Below are 18426 nucleotides of genomic sequence, written 5' to 3' on the forward strand. Positions count from 1 at the left end.
TCTGACAGCCTTGGGGCCATGTGGTTGGACGGTCGTTTAGTCCGTCGTTGGGTCTATTTGTCTGTCTGTTGCGCTATGCTCTATCCATGTGTACCTATATGACAGGCAGAGGCAACGCATTTGATTTGGTCAGTCCGCATCCGTTTCCTTCCTTCGACTACTTCAAATTTTGATTGTCATTTACGTGACTGGGCGTCCGTTGTGCCTACGTCTATATAAACGTATATGCGTGTGTGTGTGTGTGTGTGCGTGTGTGTGGGTGGAAGACTGTAAGAGACTTTTCGTTTGAAATTGCTGCAAATTATTCCCATTACGTTTTTGGGGCTGGGGCTGCTTTTTGAAGTTGATTGTCGTTTACATTTCGATGAAGGGACAGAGACGACGACGAGCCAAAAGTAACCCAAAACCATGCAGCTAAAATTGAGTTTTCAAGAGGCCTCGAAGGCATACAAATCGATACGATACGATCATTTGGGCAATTGCCCATTAAAATTTGAAATGTTGATTTTGCAATTTTTTTCGATAAATAATTCATTCGATATTTGTAAACATCTACATCGTACAACAAAATTTATTATGGCAAAGTGTTTATCGAAATAATTTTCGACTTATAATTTACCTTATTCAACATGGCCTGATGGCCTATGATCAAAGATTCAATGCAATAACAATTGAAAATGAATTGTAATTTCCAATTCCCTACTCTTTTGGGCCCTATTAGGATTTAGCAGGCATTTTGAGCGATTTCTAGATTTCTGTTTTGATCGATTCGATTTGATTTTTAATCGGAATATCGAATAATCGTTTGCCATGCAATACGATAGCATCTCTTGTCCACCAGCTATCAATATACTACAGTTTAGATCATCTTCACCAAATCCCTTTGTGCAAGGATTTGTTCATTAATCCTGTTGGCATTCTAACTTGACTCCTCTTTCAGTTTCATTCAGTCAGCAAGCAAGCAAGCCAGCTAGCTAGCTAGCCAGCCAGCCTATTGACCAAACAAACATCTTTCTCTCTTTTGAATGACAGACCCCACTCTCTCCAGAGTCATTGTTGAATCCTGTCCAGAAATTGTCTGCGTGCCTTTTGTTTCTTTCGTTTTTTTGTTGCTGCTGGACTATGTGTTTCATGTGTGTTATTGCCTGGATTTGGTTTTGATGTGCGTGTGTGTGTGTGTTACTCCATTTGTTTTTTTTTTTTTCTTCTGTCCAGTGCAAACAATGTCGCGTTTCGTCCTACCACGGTGTGCTTTCAACGTATGACGAACGCTTGACGGAAACATTGTGCATTCGTTTTTTCCATCTTTTTTTTTTTTTTGTCGAGAAACGGCAACAACAATGCCGATGCTGGTGATGCTGCTGCTGTTGCAGATGATGATGATGATGATATATTGCAAGTGGATGCCACGCCCAAGGGCTTTATTTACAGTAGCCGTAAATCAGTGGGCAATAACTGCTGGAACAGCCGCACAGGACGTTTCGCGTTGCTTCTGGTTTGCTTATGGCAAACAAACCTTTTCAACTTAATTAAAAAAAGAAAGAAAAAGGAAAAACAAAAATACTGAATACGGAATACTGAGAGAAAGTATCGAATCGGACTTTTACGAGTCCGTTGTTAAAATATTACTGATGAAATTTCAACCATTTTATTGCTTATTATCAATATGTATTACTATTATTATAGGGGATTTTACTTACCTTATCCAATGGCTGGCTGCAATGTCCACAATGGTGGCAAGTAAATTGAATTTCTTCAGCTGTTGCTTGTCCTCCTGTGTTTGTTTGTATGTGCGGACTTTATCCTTAGGATTTTGAGCAACTTTCCACCTTCTCATGGTGTTGGCCCTTGGTCAAATCCTTCTCTCTCATTTTTGTTGTCTTTTTCCCTTTTTTTTTTTCCTTTTTTGTGTGGTATTGTTAACACAAAAAGTAAAGAATGAAAAATAGAAGCAAACTCGTATTAGAAATCAATTCATTTCATTTCTATTGTGTAATTTCCGATTCGTCTAACAAATTGGCTAAAAGATCTGTCTCGAGAGAGAGAGAGTGAGAAAGGGAACGACAAATTGTGGTTGTAAATCTAGTTGATGGTGCATTTGTGGCAAATCAATTTCACAAAAATTGCAAAAGAGCTGCTAGCTTTTCCAATGGCTACTAAATTGCCAGTTGGTTGGCCAAGTTGAGCTTTAAACTAAACTAAAATTAAACTTATATTTTATGGTTATTAATGCACTCATTCAATCAGATAACAAGCAATAAAGCTTTTCTGCACTTGAAGCACTTGAAACAAAATCAATCACTTTCATATACTTAATACTTAATCCTCTTTCACTTATTTGTATCTATTGTCGGTTGGAGAGATTTCTTCCCTAGGAGAATTTTCATTGAAAATTAATTTATTATTTGTGTTATTATTTATTACTTTATAGTTAAATCTCGAAGGTAATATTTTGTGGCGATATGAGTCTTTTATTTAAGTTGTTAGTTCAGCTCAAATTATTTCCTTTTCGTTCTAATCTGACCACAAAATGTTGCCAGTCAAAGCTTTTCTCTTCGCTTTATCCTGACTGCCATTCCTGTTCCTGTTCCCGTCGCTGGTTTTTTTGCAGTTGACGCCTTCAACCGCCCAACCACCCAACCACCCAACGCTTTTCCTTCCTTGCCTGGCTACAATGTTTTGCATATAATGCCAACGTTTAGTGTGAAATTTTCTGCGGTTTTTTGCGCAACTTTGTTTTATGCTCCTTTTTTCAACACTTCTTTTGAAATTGCGCACACATAAACTAATTTCGCATGCATGAAATGACTTTTATAGAAAAATGAGAAAATTGCAGGCCAGCAGCAGGCACCACCACCATGTGGGGCGGGTGTGGATGTGTGTAGTTTTCTGGAATGATGATGGGTGGGGGCGGTGCTAAAAAAATTAGAGTCAGTAGTCGGCAAAAGGGTCGTCGCTTTTGCTGCTGGTGCTGCTGCTTCTGGTGCTCCTTCATAATTGTGTCACAATGATGAGCATAATTTAGCCAAGACAAAAGAAGAATGAGACCATCAGGAAGACCATCAGGCAACTAGTCAGGAAATTAAGCATACGCCATGTGATGCCCAACACTAATTTTCCGTTTTTGTAATTTAATTTTGAGGTGCCGCATAAATGGCATACTTATATGAAATGTTAATTGTATATGATAGAGAACACAGTATAGCTAGCCCTCTCCCGCTCGCTCTCAATCTTTTTCTGTCACTCTCAAAAGTTCTAGTCTAGTCACTCCTTTACTGACGCCGCTTTTAATTAGCATCAACGTCATTTGTCTGGCTTATGGCCTCAGATTTCCGCTTTTTTGGTTTTTCGTCATAGAACTTTGTTTTTTCTTTCAGTTGTTGTTGTTGTTGCTGTGCCCACAACCCTTTCTTTGCCACACAAATATCCTGTCATATGTTATTTTTCAACCCCCCACCAAATGGTCTGGGCCCTCTTTAACCCATGCATGATGAATGGATGCCCCGCCGCCAATCGTTTGTTTTTGTTTGTGAATTACAAACAAATGTCGAAAAATGAAGAAAAGCCGCTCCCAAAGCAACAAAAGTAAACAGTTTGACATGACAGCCAAGAGCAGGATATAAATTTATCTTTGGCTACAACGAGTATATGCATTAAAAGCGAGGGCCAATTTAAAAGTATGAAGAATGCGGAGAGATTCTAACACAACTCATATGAAACTAGTTATCTTCTTTCTAATTAAATAAATACGAGATGTATCTATATTAAATTAGGCACAAATTAATTGCCAAACCAAATTATTTATGCCAAAACTAAGTTGATTTCGTTATGAAATTGACAGCAATTGTCCTTAATTACTTCACTTTGCTCTTGTAAGTCAATCACTCATGGAATGACCCTCGCACATACATATGTATGAGTTGATTCTCTATAAACGTTAAGCGATTTTCCTATTGTGTTTGTCCTGGAAGTAAAGTAAAGTAATTTTATGTAATTTGTTAAGTAATACAGAATACTTGTTTGTTTGCTTGGCTGTCTGGCCAGGATGTTTAGGATGTTGAGGCTTCGTTCGGTTCGGTTCAGTTCAGTTCAGTTTAGTTCAGTTTGGTTTGGTTTGTTGAAGGATTTGTTTTTGTGTTGTTTTGTTTTGTTTTGTGTTTTGTGTGTTGTGGCTGCTGCAAGTTAATTACAAAAACATCAAAGTGCTCGTCTTAGACCATCGATGTGCCTTGTTTCCTAATTGGTTTTTCTTTTCTTATTTTTGTGCCTTCTTCCTCTTGTGTTTTGGTTGTTCTTCTCGTTGATTTTTCTTATTTTGCTGGTTGGTTGTTGCTTACTTGGTTGGTTGTTGTTCGGTTCGAGGTGTTGAAGTTTACACATTCCGACACATTCTTCTTTGCTGATTGAGTCCTTGGTCTCGGTTTTGTGCTGTTGATTTAAGCAAAAATCCTTATTAAATTGCTGTCAGACTAAAACCGAGTAAAAAGGGGTATGAGTAATTATTTCAAGGACCATGCAGCAAATTCTGTGTGTGTGTGTGTGTGTGTGTGCGTGCTGTCAACCCTATGGCCAGACAAAACTCCATGTCAGCAATTAATAATTTGCAAAAAAAAAAACAATCCAATTTTTGGTGCACACACAAACACACTCACGATCCTTTTGGCAAATTGTTTGTACGTGTTTCCATCTTCTTTGGTCCTTTTCACTTGTTTTTCTCTAATTAAAATCGATTGAGTTGGTTTGAGTAATTAAACACAATCAAGTGACAAGAGTATTCTTTCCCTTTTCTTTTGCCCCCTTCTCTGTGTGTCTCTCTTTCTCATTCTCTATCACAATTTCAATAATAAATTTAGCTAGTAGCTAAATAAGACAATCACTGCTCACTGGATGTCCACCCAACAAAAGTTTTCGAAAGCAAAACGGTTTTAAATTGATCTACCATCTATGCCATGCTATATCTTCTATATCCATATCCAAATCCAATCACTTAAATCGAAACATTTCTGCATTTCATTAACTTGATGGGAATACTTATCGACAATACAGGTACATTTAGTTGTAGTTTTTCTCGTTTTTCCTGCAATTTATCATGAGATCCGTATACTAAACTACTCACATTTGTCGGTTGGTTGGCGTTTAATGAAAAGCTACAGGACTTCCTTGAAGCACTTGCCTCGGACGCTTGGAAGCGTCTCATCTTATCCTATACCAAAACCCTAATCCACACGCACAAATCAATTTACTGCCCTCAGGGATAACCTTTTTGCTTTCTATTTTCACTCTGTGTTTTGGCTACCGTATTTTGGCCACAATAATGAAGCAATAAATAAACGGTAATTGGAAGTGATGAGCGAAAGGATATGCCACAACCCACAACTAGGAGTAGCAACCTACCCTAACCCTGCCCAACCTATCCAACTCGTTCAATATATGGCCAAAAGCGAAAGAAAATAAAGAAAAGCCAAGAGCGAAAAACGAAAATCTCTAATCAAAAGTCAATTCCTTATTCAATAAAAATAAAAAATACATATATATATATATACACGAGAAAAGTCAACTCCACTTTGCTAGCTCACTCTTTCTCTCTCTCTCTCTCTCTCCTTCTCTGTCTCTCTTGATAAAGTGCGGGCGTGCGAAAAGAAATATATAACCATGAACTAAATCTTTTAACGACTTTTATGCGCTTTCGTTTTTGGCTTTTATTGTGATTCCGTTGCTGGCCGAGCTCCTGTTTCTGTTTCAGTTCCTGTTCCTGTTCCTGACCATGTCCAAAGTCCTTCGGTGTAAGCCATTAAATGTGCTCTGGCTGGGCCAATTATTACGCGCGATTTATGCTTTTATTTGTCAACAAAGTTGAGAACGAGTAAAATGGAATGAAAAGAGGATTTCATTCCCATTCTGTGTGTGTGTGTTTTCGTATGTGTATGTGTGTGTGTGGGTGTGTGTGTTGATATGTTGTTTTGGTCAACAAGCGTGTAATGTGTTGTGTGAAAGAAAGTGAGGAAAGCAAAAACAGAAAATCAAAATATATATATACCTTAATTGATTGTAAATCAGAGAAAATTACTTAACTACTGTGTATGTTGCTTTATTTTTCATAAACTTTGAACAGCGATTAAAAACGCAATTGCTGAAGCGATAATTAAGCTTAATTGCTATTGAAACGGAAATGTAACCGATATAAATTGAAGCAGTACTTTAGCTAAGAAATTTTAGGCACTTTGAACTCTTCAAATTTTATGGATCTCCATGAGACTCTCTAAAAGAAAGACTCGGAATGACACAGTTCCTTTCGATTCTTTTGGCTATAACATTGGATAGTAGCTCTTACAGACTGATACATAGTCTAGCCAAGTTGGACTTAATCTAGACTTAATGGGCAAGCCAAGGATTGCTCTTTCAGGCTAGGATTGTTGACCAACATAGAACACTTTAATAAATGCCCCACCAAATGAGCTGGCTAGTCCTAAGCTAGTCCTAGGTACAACAGAATTAGTTGTCCTCGTATCTTTCCTACATGAATGCCTCTCCAAAATGTCAAGCTAAGAACTCTTTATCAATTCTCTAGAATCCTTCTCCTTCAATAGAATTCTCTATTGAAATGCGCAGCTAATGGGTGAACATGGTGTAAATCGTAATTTTCATAAATTTTAATTACAACTAACCTTAACAAATTAAGATATTTTTGTAGATTATATTCTAAGTAAAGTAAACCCAGCACTGTTATTTATTGTTTAAATGCTTGGCCCTAAAACTTACTAATTTATTAATAATTATATTTGTTAAAGATAAAATATGTAATTTATTGCATTAATTCTAAGCACTCATTTAGTTTTAATTTATTTAGAAACAGCAAAGAAACATTTTTTTAATTTCCTTATATTTATTTGCTCTTTGTCCTTTTCTTTCATTTTCGTTTTAGCACAAGAATCTGCGAAAAATGATAATAACAAACCACAAGGTAATAAATGCTTCTTACTTTATTTTAATTTTCTTGTTTGTGTTTGTGTGTTCTTAGATCCCTTGAATGTCCTTTGATATTATTTTGCATTCGACACCCGGAAATAAGTTAGACTTTTAATAGTTTTGTTGGACACAAATTTTAAATGGCCATATTTTATGCTTAAAAACCTTTCAAAATGTCATTAAAATAGAATGTCAAGCATCTTTGTTGCTTGGCTGTTGTCGCTCCTTCTCTTGTTCTTTGTAGTCGCCTTCGGAAATATCCTGGCTTAACCAGGACTAAATGCGAGAATGCAACCGACAGCCGAAACTAATGACAAAACGCAGCGGGCTATCATTTTAATATTGAGACATTCACCCTCAAACCAAAGCCCCAAGTAAGGCAAAAGCCATGAACACGCATAAAACGAACTGAAAACTCATCTAAAGGATGCAATATGGCAAATCCGATTCCTTTGGAAAGTCTTAGACTAAGTCCTTGCTGCAAAAGGTGAAGAGTTTTCCCATTTTTGGCCTTAGCGACGGGTTGTCAACGTTCGCCATAATTGAATTCAACATTCAGCGCAATAAATTTTGGTGGTAAACAAGGCGAAAGCATCTTATTTTACTCTATAGAAAATCGAGAGAAAATTCAATTTATATGATTGATTTTGAAATAAGGAAATTATGGAAAAGCAGATGGCAAATTTATAGCAATGTGAACAATTTATTTGGACATTATGTATTATGTCTTGAGAAAACAAAAAATAAATTCCAAAATTAGCTAAAAAACTATTTAGTCAAAGTTTATCCAGAACTTCAAGCAATAATATATAGAATAATCTATCCATAATCATATTATATGTATATTGATACTATTCTATGGGAACATTAAGATATATAATTGTAGGAATTCAAGTCTAACAAGCTGGATCCCATTGTGGTCAAATGATGGCCATGGCAAAGATGCGCTATATGGATAACTGAAAGATGTCAATCGATGCAATATACTATATATATATCTATATATGTACATATATATAATATATATATTTAAACCGTCATTGATTGCATTCAATTTTCCTGGTGGTTGTTGTTTGCTGACTTTTGCGACCTTCGTCGTCTCCGTTGCTATCTTCCCTTTCCTTTTTCCTGCCATCATCTTTGTAATTGAATTCTACAACAACACAATAAATTTTAGGCAGTAAACCGACCAAAGTACGGCAAAGAGTTGGTGGTGGTGGTGGAGGGGTAAAATGGTAAGGACACCCAGAGGGGACAAGGCATAAGACAGGCGGACGGACCGAGGACGTGCAGACAGTCCAAGTTCAAATTTCGATGTGGGGCGGACTGCAGTAAAAAAGAGAAAATTTAATTTCTTGCTTGAATAATAAATCACAAAACATAACAGCGGCAAAATGCTTTTGCTCCAAAAGCGGAGAGATTGGTCAGGAGTGAGTTTCGTTGGGGGTTTTTGTTGAATGCAAAAAGGGGAATGTCAAGGAGATAAAAACCTTCCATCCCGCACCCCCGCCAAATGGGTTGCTGTGACAGTTTTTTCGTTTCGGATGGAGCTTCATGAAACTGGGGACACATTTTTGTTGGCCAATTTGAAATTCGTTGTCGATGGACACCCCCCAGACGTTGACTCACCATTTCAATGCTGCTTGGCAGGGTTGCCAAGCCATTGCATTTATCAAAATGGCATTTCCTGCCTTTGGCTTGCGCTTCGTTTGTTTTGCATAAAAACTTATATATTTATATGTGCATATGTATGTATATATTTTCGGCAAGAGGATAACAACTGGTTGTCATTGGGGGAGCAGTTGGCGGTTGGAGGCTGGCAAAAGTGTCGAACGTTGGAATTTCCACTAGAGTTGAGGCAAAAGTGTCGCTTTATTAAATTTTTACGCAAATGCGCGACACGCGCATATGAATAGCAATATAACAAGAACAAGAAGCAACAATAATAATATTTTGTAGTGCCCCCAGTCGCCCTTCCTCCCTTCAGCCCCCCCCTTTACATACTCGCTCACTCACTCTCGGCATAATAAAATATGGTCCTTATGCAAATTAAAAGTGAAAAACTTTTTTATATGTGAAATTTTTGCTTCTTGTATTTTATTTCATATTTCATATATAGTGGAATGTAGTTGCCTTTCTCCCTGCGGGCTAACCCCGCCCGCGGCGCTGACCCACTCAGCATTATGAAACAAGCCGCTGCTGTGATTTTTCTTTCTTTTTTTTTATGACATTTCCCAAAGAAAAGCATGGTGGAAGGGAAGGTTGGTAATGTGGAGAGGGGGGACGAACATATAGTGGGTGGTGGGAACCTTGCTACCATATAATAAATATTGTTACAAAGCCAAAAACAAATAGTAAACAGAAATTACAATAATATGCAATAATGCAAAAGGCCAACACTGAGGCAAGCAAACAAGAGCACCAACAAAAGCAACAACAACACTAAACACACACATATGCAGACTAACTTCTCCTTTTTCTCCTCCACCACGCTTTAAGTCTCCTCTGGCAATTCTAATACCCTGTAATACGAAAGTGACAGAGTGTAAAGCATATTTAGGGAATTAAATCGAAACCATAAATAACCGATCGACATCTCAAGTCAACTTACTAAGAGTTCTTAAAACTAAATAGAAAATTCACCTCTAAGGTAAAAGCTTTTTGGTTACATTAGTCTATAATTCTCAACTAGTTTTATTACTCAAGTTATAAAGACGATTCACTAGCTCTATACATCAAAGAAGATTGCCTCACAAGCGAGCAATATCCATCAAAATAAATCGAAAGAGTATTTAAAGTTCGATGCGTTTGGCATTCACTTGGAGATGTGCAAAAAACTTGAAGTCTCATGTGTGTGCGTTGGCTTTAAGTCACAGCAGGACGTGACATCCTTGCATAGCATTTGCATAACTATATCAACAAGGGACCAGGCCAGACATCAGCAACAGCCAACACGGACTTGCGCCCCCCTTCTCCTTGTCCCCCTTTCAGATATCCCCGGCCATCTGCACCTTCAGCTTCTGGCATGCTCCTTCCCGTCACTTGCTATTTTTATCATTTCCCTTCGTGATGCGCTTGCATAATTTTCATTGTTTTCATTTTACAAGCAAAATTCTTGTGTGTTTTTTTTTTCCTCCTGTATATTTGTTCCTTTGGTTCATTTCGGTGTTTTTTCGTTGGTTTTGTTAGTCTTTCCCATTCTGATTTTCTGTTTGCACTTGAAGTTATTCTTTTGGTTCGCTTAAAAGAATTTCTTTTTATTTTTTGGGGCAAAAAATGTAATAATACTTACAACATACACATAAAAGGCGTTAAAGGATAAGAGTGTTATGCACATTGTATATATGTCTGTGTGTGTGTGTGTGTGAGTAGCGGCACTTCCCGGATTGATCATAAAATATGTGCAAGACACTAAATAACTTTATGGTTGTAACGAAACTGCAAAAAACCCCCATCGAATATGAAAGCACAACAAACTGAGTCAATAAGATATCGCCAGAGAATACTAAAACTTCTAGTTTTATATGAATATAAAAATACAAAGAATAGTATGACTTTCATTACACAAAAAATTTGCAGATTTTGCTAGATCAGAAAAAGGGCTTACAATATGAAATAACTAATATGATGAAGGGAGAATATAGAAAAAGTTGTACTGACATACATAGACCAGTTTCTGAAATACCTTTTCTTAATCAAAAAACTCTGTTCGGTACCTTGACTTAATTAGTTCTGGCTGAAGGATACTCTAGAGTAAATAGTTCACGTTAATTTTCTTAAAAAAAAAAAACACCTAAAGATATTTTTTTGGATTTCATATCTATTGGATGTTTTGGCTTTTCTTTTTTAATCCTTATTGAAGAGTGACCATACCTCATTTTTGCTTACAACACTCAGGTATACGGGCACATTGTAAAACATGTGACCGTTTGCAGCTCTGAAATATGCTTTATTATTATTTGCTTAATTTAATTTTTAATTGAATTTGATTACCCCAAAAAGTCCAAAAAGGAGCACCAAGTTGTCTCAACTATTCAATTATTTTGAAGAAATCTTACAGATGAATTTCATGTATACATCAGATCTCATTATTTCTTAAATAATTTATCTATTTCTATAGTTGTTTTAATTGCAAGCATAATATCCAGCTATTGTCTGTCTATTGTGATTCAATTGATCAAAGTAGCCCATAAAAACGCCATAATAATCTTGAGATTGAACATACATATTTAAAATTGAATTACACACTTTACTCTTACATCTTTAGTTTTGATTCTACTTCTGCTTTGAATCAGTGTCCTAATATCTTTAATGGCATCATCCACACGATTCTCCTTCTCTCTCGCTCACATAATAATGATAAAAAAAATAATAATAATAACTTCGATGACCCCTTAAAAACCATTGCCAAACCACTTGCCCATTTGCCATTATCGTTGCCAAATTGTCTATTGGTTTTGTTAGAACCAAGAAAAAAGAAGGAGGAAAAAAAAATTAAACACCAAAGCAATTCAATTTTAGAACTTTCTAATATACCAAAAGCGAAACAGAAGATGAAGAAAGTGCACATATACATATACACATGAACATATATATATACATATATTCATTCATATGTATATAGAAAGAAATATAGATATGTATCTTTTGCTTTTGTTGTTGTTGTCGCTCATTTTCCAATTTTACAGCCACTTTTCCAATGCTCAGTCAATTTTGCAAATCAAATGCTTTCATTTCGTTCGTTTGCTTCTTTGGTTGTTTTTCGTTACCCTATAAAATCATGAAATGGAAAATGACTACTGATCGGGTTTATATTTATATATGTATATGTATGTACTAGCTATATCTCAATGAGAGTTTAATCAATCGATAATTAGAAGTAATGAAAAGCAAGAATGAGTGAGAATCATTAGAAAAGGGAAACTTGATAGAGAGAGTGAAAGAGAGTTCTTTGTTTTCAAGGTAATAGAGTACTGGGTATCATGAAATTGGCTCCCAGCACACGGTGGATACGTTTCTTTTTTGTTTTTTTGTGTTTTTTCTATTGCCTTGAGCTGCCAGGACAACGTCGTAGGATACGACGCCAAATGCCATTCCACTTGAACGGCTAGACAAGACATGATGACGATGACGACGACAACGATGATGAAAATGACGACGTAGGATGTTGATGTTCATTTTTCTTTTTTTTCTTCACTCTTTTCGCATTTTTTATTCATTTCTTTGTGCCTCTTTTCGTCTCCGTTTTTATTGAAGTTTTTTTTTCTGTTCGTTCGTTTTATTTGGCTCATTTATGGCGCATATTGCGCATTTAATCGCCATCAACATTTTTCCATATTCCATTTAACGAGCAACGAGCAGCAGTTCGAAAAGCCAAAATATATATAGAATATATCCTTATATAATATAGTAGGCACACATGTATGAACACACATACATACTTATATAGCAATTCGAGGATTATCTTTCGGGAAACGCCGTGGAAATCATAAGTTTATTTTGTTCTTTTCTTAAACACAGAAGTTTCCCATATCTTTGTTTTTTTTTTTCGTTTTGTATTTTGGTTGGATTTTTTTTTCTATCAACTGCTGTTGAATTTTTAATTTTTATGTTAGTAATTTTTCAGCAACCAAATGGCAGGATGACGGGGGAACGAATGGGAGGGGGGGGAAACTCTAACCGGAAGAAAGAGAAACATCTTGCGAGTGAATATTAAATTTTTTATGACGTTGCGGGGGAGGCGTGAAAATCAAGTTGAAGGTAGCACAAAATGGGCAGAGGGCCATGCCTTTGCCAGTTGTAAATGTATGTATGTATGTATATAGTTTAGTATGGAACATGTTGCGAATTCCTAAGTGGAACTTTTATACAATACTACAAGCTCTTTTTGAATACCCTTTTAACAATTTGGTTACATTGACTTTAGAGACAGTTTAAACATTAAATTAACATTCCACTAAACAGAAGCTTTTTGACGATTGTCATTTCGTTGAACTTTTCAATGCATTATTTTTGCCAAAACTTCCCAAATCTAAGTTGGACTAATAATTTCATCCAAATCATTTGCCAATCTTTCAACAAAACGAGACGCCTCAACACCAGATTCAAAGGACAAAGCAGAGAGAGTATACAAACAAAGACATGCTGAAGCATTTCTCCTCTGACTTTTCTTGGCTTTCTCCTCATGGTGTTTTTTGGGAGGGGAAAACATTTTATTTTATATTTTGTATGGTTTTCTTTTTACTGTTATGTGTGTCTGTGGGTTAACTGAAATTCAATCTTAAAGTTGAAAGTCTGAAGCCATTCTATGATAAAGCCAAATGAAAAAAAAAACCCCAAACTCTGAACTGTGAAACTGAGAGCTACAACTTTATTGTATAAATATTTCAAATGAAAGCATACAGATGTTGCCATTTGCCCGGTCTCCACCTGGTGCTGCTCATCCTACCTACCTACTACCCACCAACCAACCTATAGCTCTCTCTGTTCATTGCAGAGCAACAGTCACGGTTAGCAAACTGCAGCCAAAAGCAAACATAATTTAAAATGTAATTAGTGCTCAAATAGAAAACCAAACAAACACACAGGAAGAGAGAGAGAGAGAGAGAGAGACAGCGAGAGAAACGTAACACAGCTGCCGCCCAACCATTCGTCGTCTGTTGCCTAGGTGACTGTTGGCATTGGGGCTAACCGAATTGGGGGCGTGGCTGGTTGAGTTTTTGTTGAACTCGCCCCTGTGAATGGCAATGCAAACAAATTGCACACAAACTGAAATATATACATATTCTCTGTAAAGCAACACAGATGTTGGGCGACTCTGAATCCCCAAGTCAATGAATATCATCAGGTTACTAGGTGACCCAGTCCCGACCTGGACATGATACCAGCACCACTACAAAGGTGTAGCCCACTAGTTTTAATAGTTGGCTAAAAGGGGGCCTCCAAAAGAGGCCACCGAAGGAATTTACTATGAAACGAATGCTTAATAGTTAGTTTATCTCTTTTTAAAATCAACTCATTAGGAACTAAATGAAAGTAAGTTGTTCTATAATGACATATTATTCCGCTTCACATATTGGCTTTAAAATTTTGTTTCTTCGCAATATATAACTTGGCCAACTTTCATGCTATTCAGACAATCGCATGAAATATTTGACTGAAAAGTGAAAATTGCATTAAACTTTTGACGAGCTATAAATATGGACAAATTTTTCTCCCTTCACTGAAAATAAATTGACGCCTCTGCTTGCGGAATGGCAACTGAACTCAACTTAACTCATTCATTTCAATGCAATCGCTAGAGCAAACTTTGTCCTAGACCAACTTTTATGCCCCTCATCATCATCACCAGCAGCAGCAGCATCCAACTGCGGTTTTTTTCCTCAAACATTTTTTTCTGCTATATTTTAATACCCTTTAAACTGAGAGGTAGATTAATTTGGTTCACAAGTTTAATTAAAAGAGAAATGCTAAACTCAACTTTATATTAGTCAATCAGTGGACCATTTCTGATCCTTATTTCTTAGTAATACAAGTGACTAGGGTATTAAAACGTCGACACGTCTCTCGTTTCTTAATCTTTTTCATATTTGTAAGCAGCAGAAAATATATTAAAGCAAAAGTCTAGTGGGTCGAAAGGTAAATATGGCATATTTGTAAGTTTGCGCCTCATTGCGGTTGCTTGTGCCCTCTATTCATTTTATGAATGGTTCAAGGTTGTCAAAATCGGACACGAATCTTCTCCATTATATTGATAAGTTATGTAGCGGTGTTTACTTGAATTTTATAATGAGTTTGTTCAAAACTTTTCATAATCTTCCTCTGGACTTGCTCATTATGCTGGCTTAGTTGAATTTATTTGTCTCTCTCCACTCGCTTTTCTGTTTTGAAGAGCTCATCCACTTGTCTTACTCCTCTCAGTCGCTTGTAAGTTAATGCCTAAGTTCTTGTCGTTGTTGTTTGGATTGTCCATCTAAGAATTTAAGACGATTCCAACGAGGATTTTGTTTTGTGCACTCATTAAGCTGCTCTTTGTCTACGTTTTTATCACATTTCACGTTTTGCTTTATAAATTATTATACACTCAGTTCACTCATCTATTTTTTTCTTTTTTCTCTTTGCAGACTGGCGCAGCACGGACAGCACCGACCATCATGATCGCGTTCAGAGACAATTGTCCGTATCATCGGATAGCAAATTACTAGATGATGACATCAGGGAGGAAATGAAATATCATTCGCATGTTGTGATGCGTCCAAAGAAGCCGCCCAGACCCAAATCTGAGGTCTTTCTTAATAAACAGGATCCACATCCGCGACGAAAACGTTTCAGTGCATTTGGTGTAAGTATAATAAATTTTCACCACAAACACACACACAGTGACACACACGCACACACGTTCACATTCATTTGCCGCTCGGTGACGCCTTCTTCTTAAATTGCATACATTTTTCCTTGTTATGCCATAATACTCTTGCCCTTGATCCCTTTTTGCTAACCAACCAACCAACCCAACCAACCCACCTTACCCAACCCCATACATCCTTCAACTTCACTGTTTGCCATGCAATAAATTGTAGCATACTTGCGTGAGTTGAATTTTTCACCCGGTGACCTCAACAATTCCCAACTGGTTTTAGTTCTTCGTGCTTGAGGTGCCAGTTGCTGTGAGCTGCAAACATTGAAAATTTTTAATCTCTTTGAAATTTGTCCTGTTGGGACCCTTTGTCTAGGCATTGAGTGTTCCCCATAATTAATCAATTTTATATATAATTCCAAAAGCCATAGTAGTTGCCCACACAATATAATGTGTTTGCTGCCTTTGTGTCACGTAGCATTTAATCAGTGCAAACAAAGAAATGTTATATGTACTCATTAATTTTATGTTAAAAGGAAGTAAGTCACATAAATGGCATAATAAATTGGTAATTAAAATCTTTACTACAGAGGCCAAAAAAGTATTTACAGTATAGTAAAGTGAAAGTCAAAATTTAAAATGAATAAATGCAACTGATTGAAGAATTACCAAAAGACAAAAAAAGGAATGTAAATTATTAACACTAGCAACAAAAAGAAATACTGTGATTGCTTTATAAAATTCGCATTTATTTTATAAAAAACGTTTAAATTTGTTTCTTTATTTTGACTAAGGAAATTAAAGTTAATTAAATTAATTTTCGTTAAAATTGATATATCATGACATAATTCAGATGAAATTTATTTTAAAGATTTTTTTATGGAACGTTGCCTTTATACATAAAGAACCACAGTTACCAAAAAAAAAGGTTCTTAATTAAATCTATCATAAAAATTTAAAATTTAGCTTACCTTATTTCCAACACCATCATTAATCATATAAATATAGCATACTTTTGTGCTTGTCATAGGCTACGGCTACTCTACTCTACTCCCTTTTTTTGGGCATACTTTTAGGCCTAGCATTTTCAATTTTCTCACAGATTACATCATTCTTTTTTTATTGTCTCTCTCTCTCTCTCTTTGTTTTTCCCGCTCATTCTCAGTGTCGCTTCCTTTCTCTTCTTTGGCTTAATTAATTAACAAACAAAACATGCAACATTTTCTAATTATTTTTGTGTTACTTTCTGTTTCCTTCCCAGGGCGATTCACCATTTGGCAAACAGGAGGCCTATGTTAAACTGGAACCACTGGGTGAAGGCTCCTATGCGACAGTCTACAAAGGATTTAGCAAGTGAGTAGAACACACCCAAAAAAAAACAAAACGGGAATGGGAACGGGAACGGGGGTTTTGGATGAAAACTGCTTTGAAATGGTTTCAAATTGGGTTGCCATGTCAGTGGGTTAAATAAAAATTATTGTTTGAGCAACTGCCAGTTAAAATTTTGCCTGACACTTTTTCTAAGCTATTTTTTTCTTCGCCTTGATTTATATCTCATGGTCCTGCATCCGTTTTGCCCAGCAGTTGGTAATACTCTATAAAAAATCTGGTTTCTTGAAATTTGAGGTTCACATATTCTCATTTTTAAAGCTAAGTTTGGCAATGAAAAATAAATTCCAGTTTTAAAGATTGTCAAAATGTTCTCGAAAATTTGACAATTTGGTTTAACAAAACTGAATGGAAAAATTCTCAAAACTTTATGAAACTGCAATTTAGCCAAGATTGATTAGGCAATTGAAACAGTTTCTAGAAGAGTATAGAAATATCGTTGTATTCCAAATTAGTTTTTTATGCTGGTTTCTAGTTCACCCAGTTATCCATTTCATCTCACGTCTTCCTCTCTTTTTCTCTCTCCGTGTGTGTGTGTGTGTGTGTACTCATTTTGCATCTTTGTTGGCCAGGACTCATTATAGTCAGACTCATGCAAATGTGGCTATCAATCAAGTTGAGAGCGAAATGGGTCGCCAAAGAAGCGGAAAGAAAAATAGAAGGCTAAAGAGAAGTACAAAAAGAAAAAAAGGACAACTATAACAAATCACTGTAGGGAACCCTTTTGCACTTTCCCATCTCCACATCCATTTCCCTTCCTCCCTGACTCTTTCCCACAGGCTGTGTGTGTGTCTCTCTATTGTTGTTGTTTGGCCTGACTCCAACACGCACTTTTCACAAAAGTTCTGCCACAGAATTGAGTTGACTTCCCCACCCTTTGGCAATCCTTGCCCTGTTCCCCCTTGCTTCAAATAAACAAATGCCGCCTCATTTGCTCCTCGTCTGGCTTTGATTTGAGTTTGAGTTTTTCGCCACATAATTTGACAAATGAGCTGAAGGGAAATGCCCAAGCGCAAGCCCAATCCCCAGGACCCAGGACAAAATTCCAGCTTCGTCACCTTTTTGACAGGCAGCAGACTTATGATAGATGCCCCTCCAACATTCCAATTCATTCTCTGCTTCCCCGCTTCCTCGATTCATGTTCCTTGTCTTCGCTACTCACACTGTCCGCTTTGCTTTTGATTTATTTGACAATCATTTGCTTTCTTCTCCTTAACTTATGAATGGCGGAGAGTAGGGGAAATGCTGGCTGGGCACGGGACTTAACTTCCCAACAATGGGCTTTACGTGGTAAAAACTTGTTCACTTCTCCCAGCGCGTCACTCCACTCCACTCCGCTCCACTCCAATGTCCTTCACCGTTCTCATTTGCTATGCACGAGAGCGCTTACATGCGAAATGAGTTCCAATTAGCTTTTGTTTATGCGAAATGCAATTAATTCGCTCTAATTTATCTGCCAAATGGAAATGAATGAATGACATGGCCCCAGCCTGGCATAGCATGATGGCATGATGTCCTGGCTTGGGTCTACTTCATTTTTAAGCTTTTACTTTCTTTAGAAACGAACACAGACTCCTTTGTTTTGAGAGAGTCCTTCACCGCTCCGCACAGTGCGCCCTTTTCATATGGTAATGTAGGTCACTTGCCATTTGGGTTTTGGCTTTTTCGCTTTGCTTTCCTTTTGCTTTTGGTTTGCCTAATTTTTCCAAGATTTC

General features: G+C 36.7%; 1 protein-coding gene and 1 non-coding gene across 5 annotated transcripts in view; both read left to right on the top strand.

The window, feature by feature from the left end:
• The window catches only part of LOC6645883 (cyclin-dependent kinase 14), an 81262-nt gene that overhangs the window by 52242 nt on the left and 10594 nt on the right, over nt 1-18426 (top strand). For 2 of the 4 annotated variants that reach the window (XM_002068489.4, XM_023177643.2), the window contains exons 4-6: nt 6923-6961; nt 15090-15307; nt 16584-16675. In XM_002068489.4, coding sequence (XP_002068525.2) covers nt 6923-6961; nt 15090-15307; nt 16584-16675 — 349 coding nt within the window. The remainder of the gene's footprint in view (nt 1-6922; nt 6962-15089; nt 15308-16583; nt 16676-18426) is intronic. The other 2 variants (XM_023177645.2, XM_023177644.2) reach the window with 1 other exon arrangement.
• LOC111519042 lies at nt 15651-15715 on the top strand. The gene has a single exon (XR_002724220.1). It is a non-coding gene; the product is annotated as a U7 small nuclear RNA (small nuclear RNA).

This window comes from Drosophila willistoni, assembly GCF_018902025.1.
Source record: "Drosophila willistoni isolate 14030-0811.24 chromosome XR unlocalized genomic scaffold, UCI_dwil_1.1 Seg8, whole genome shotgun sequence".
NCBI classification, from domain to species: domain Eukaryota; kingdom Metazoa; phylum Arthropoda; class Insecta; order Diptera; family Drosophilidae; genus Drosophila; species Drosophila willistoni.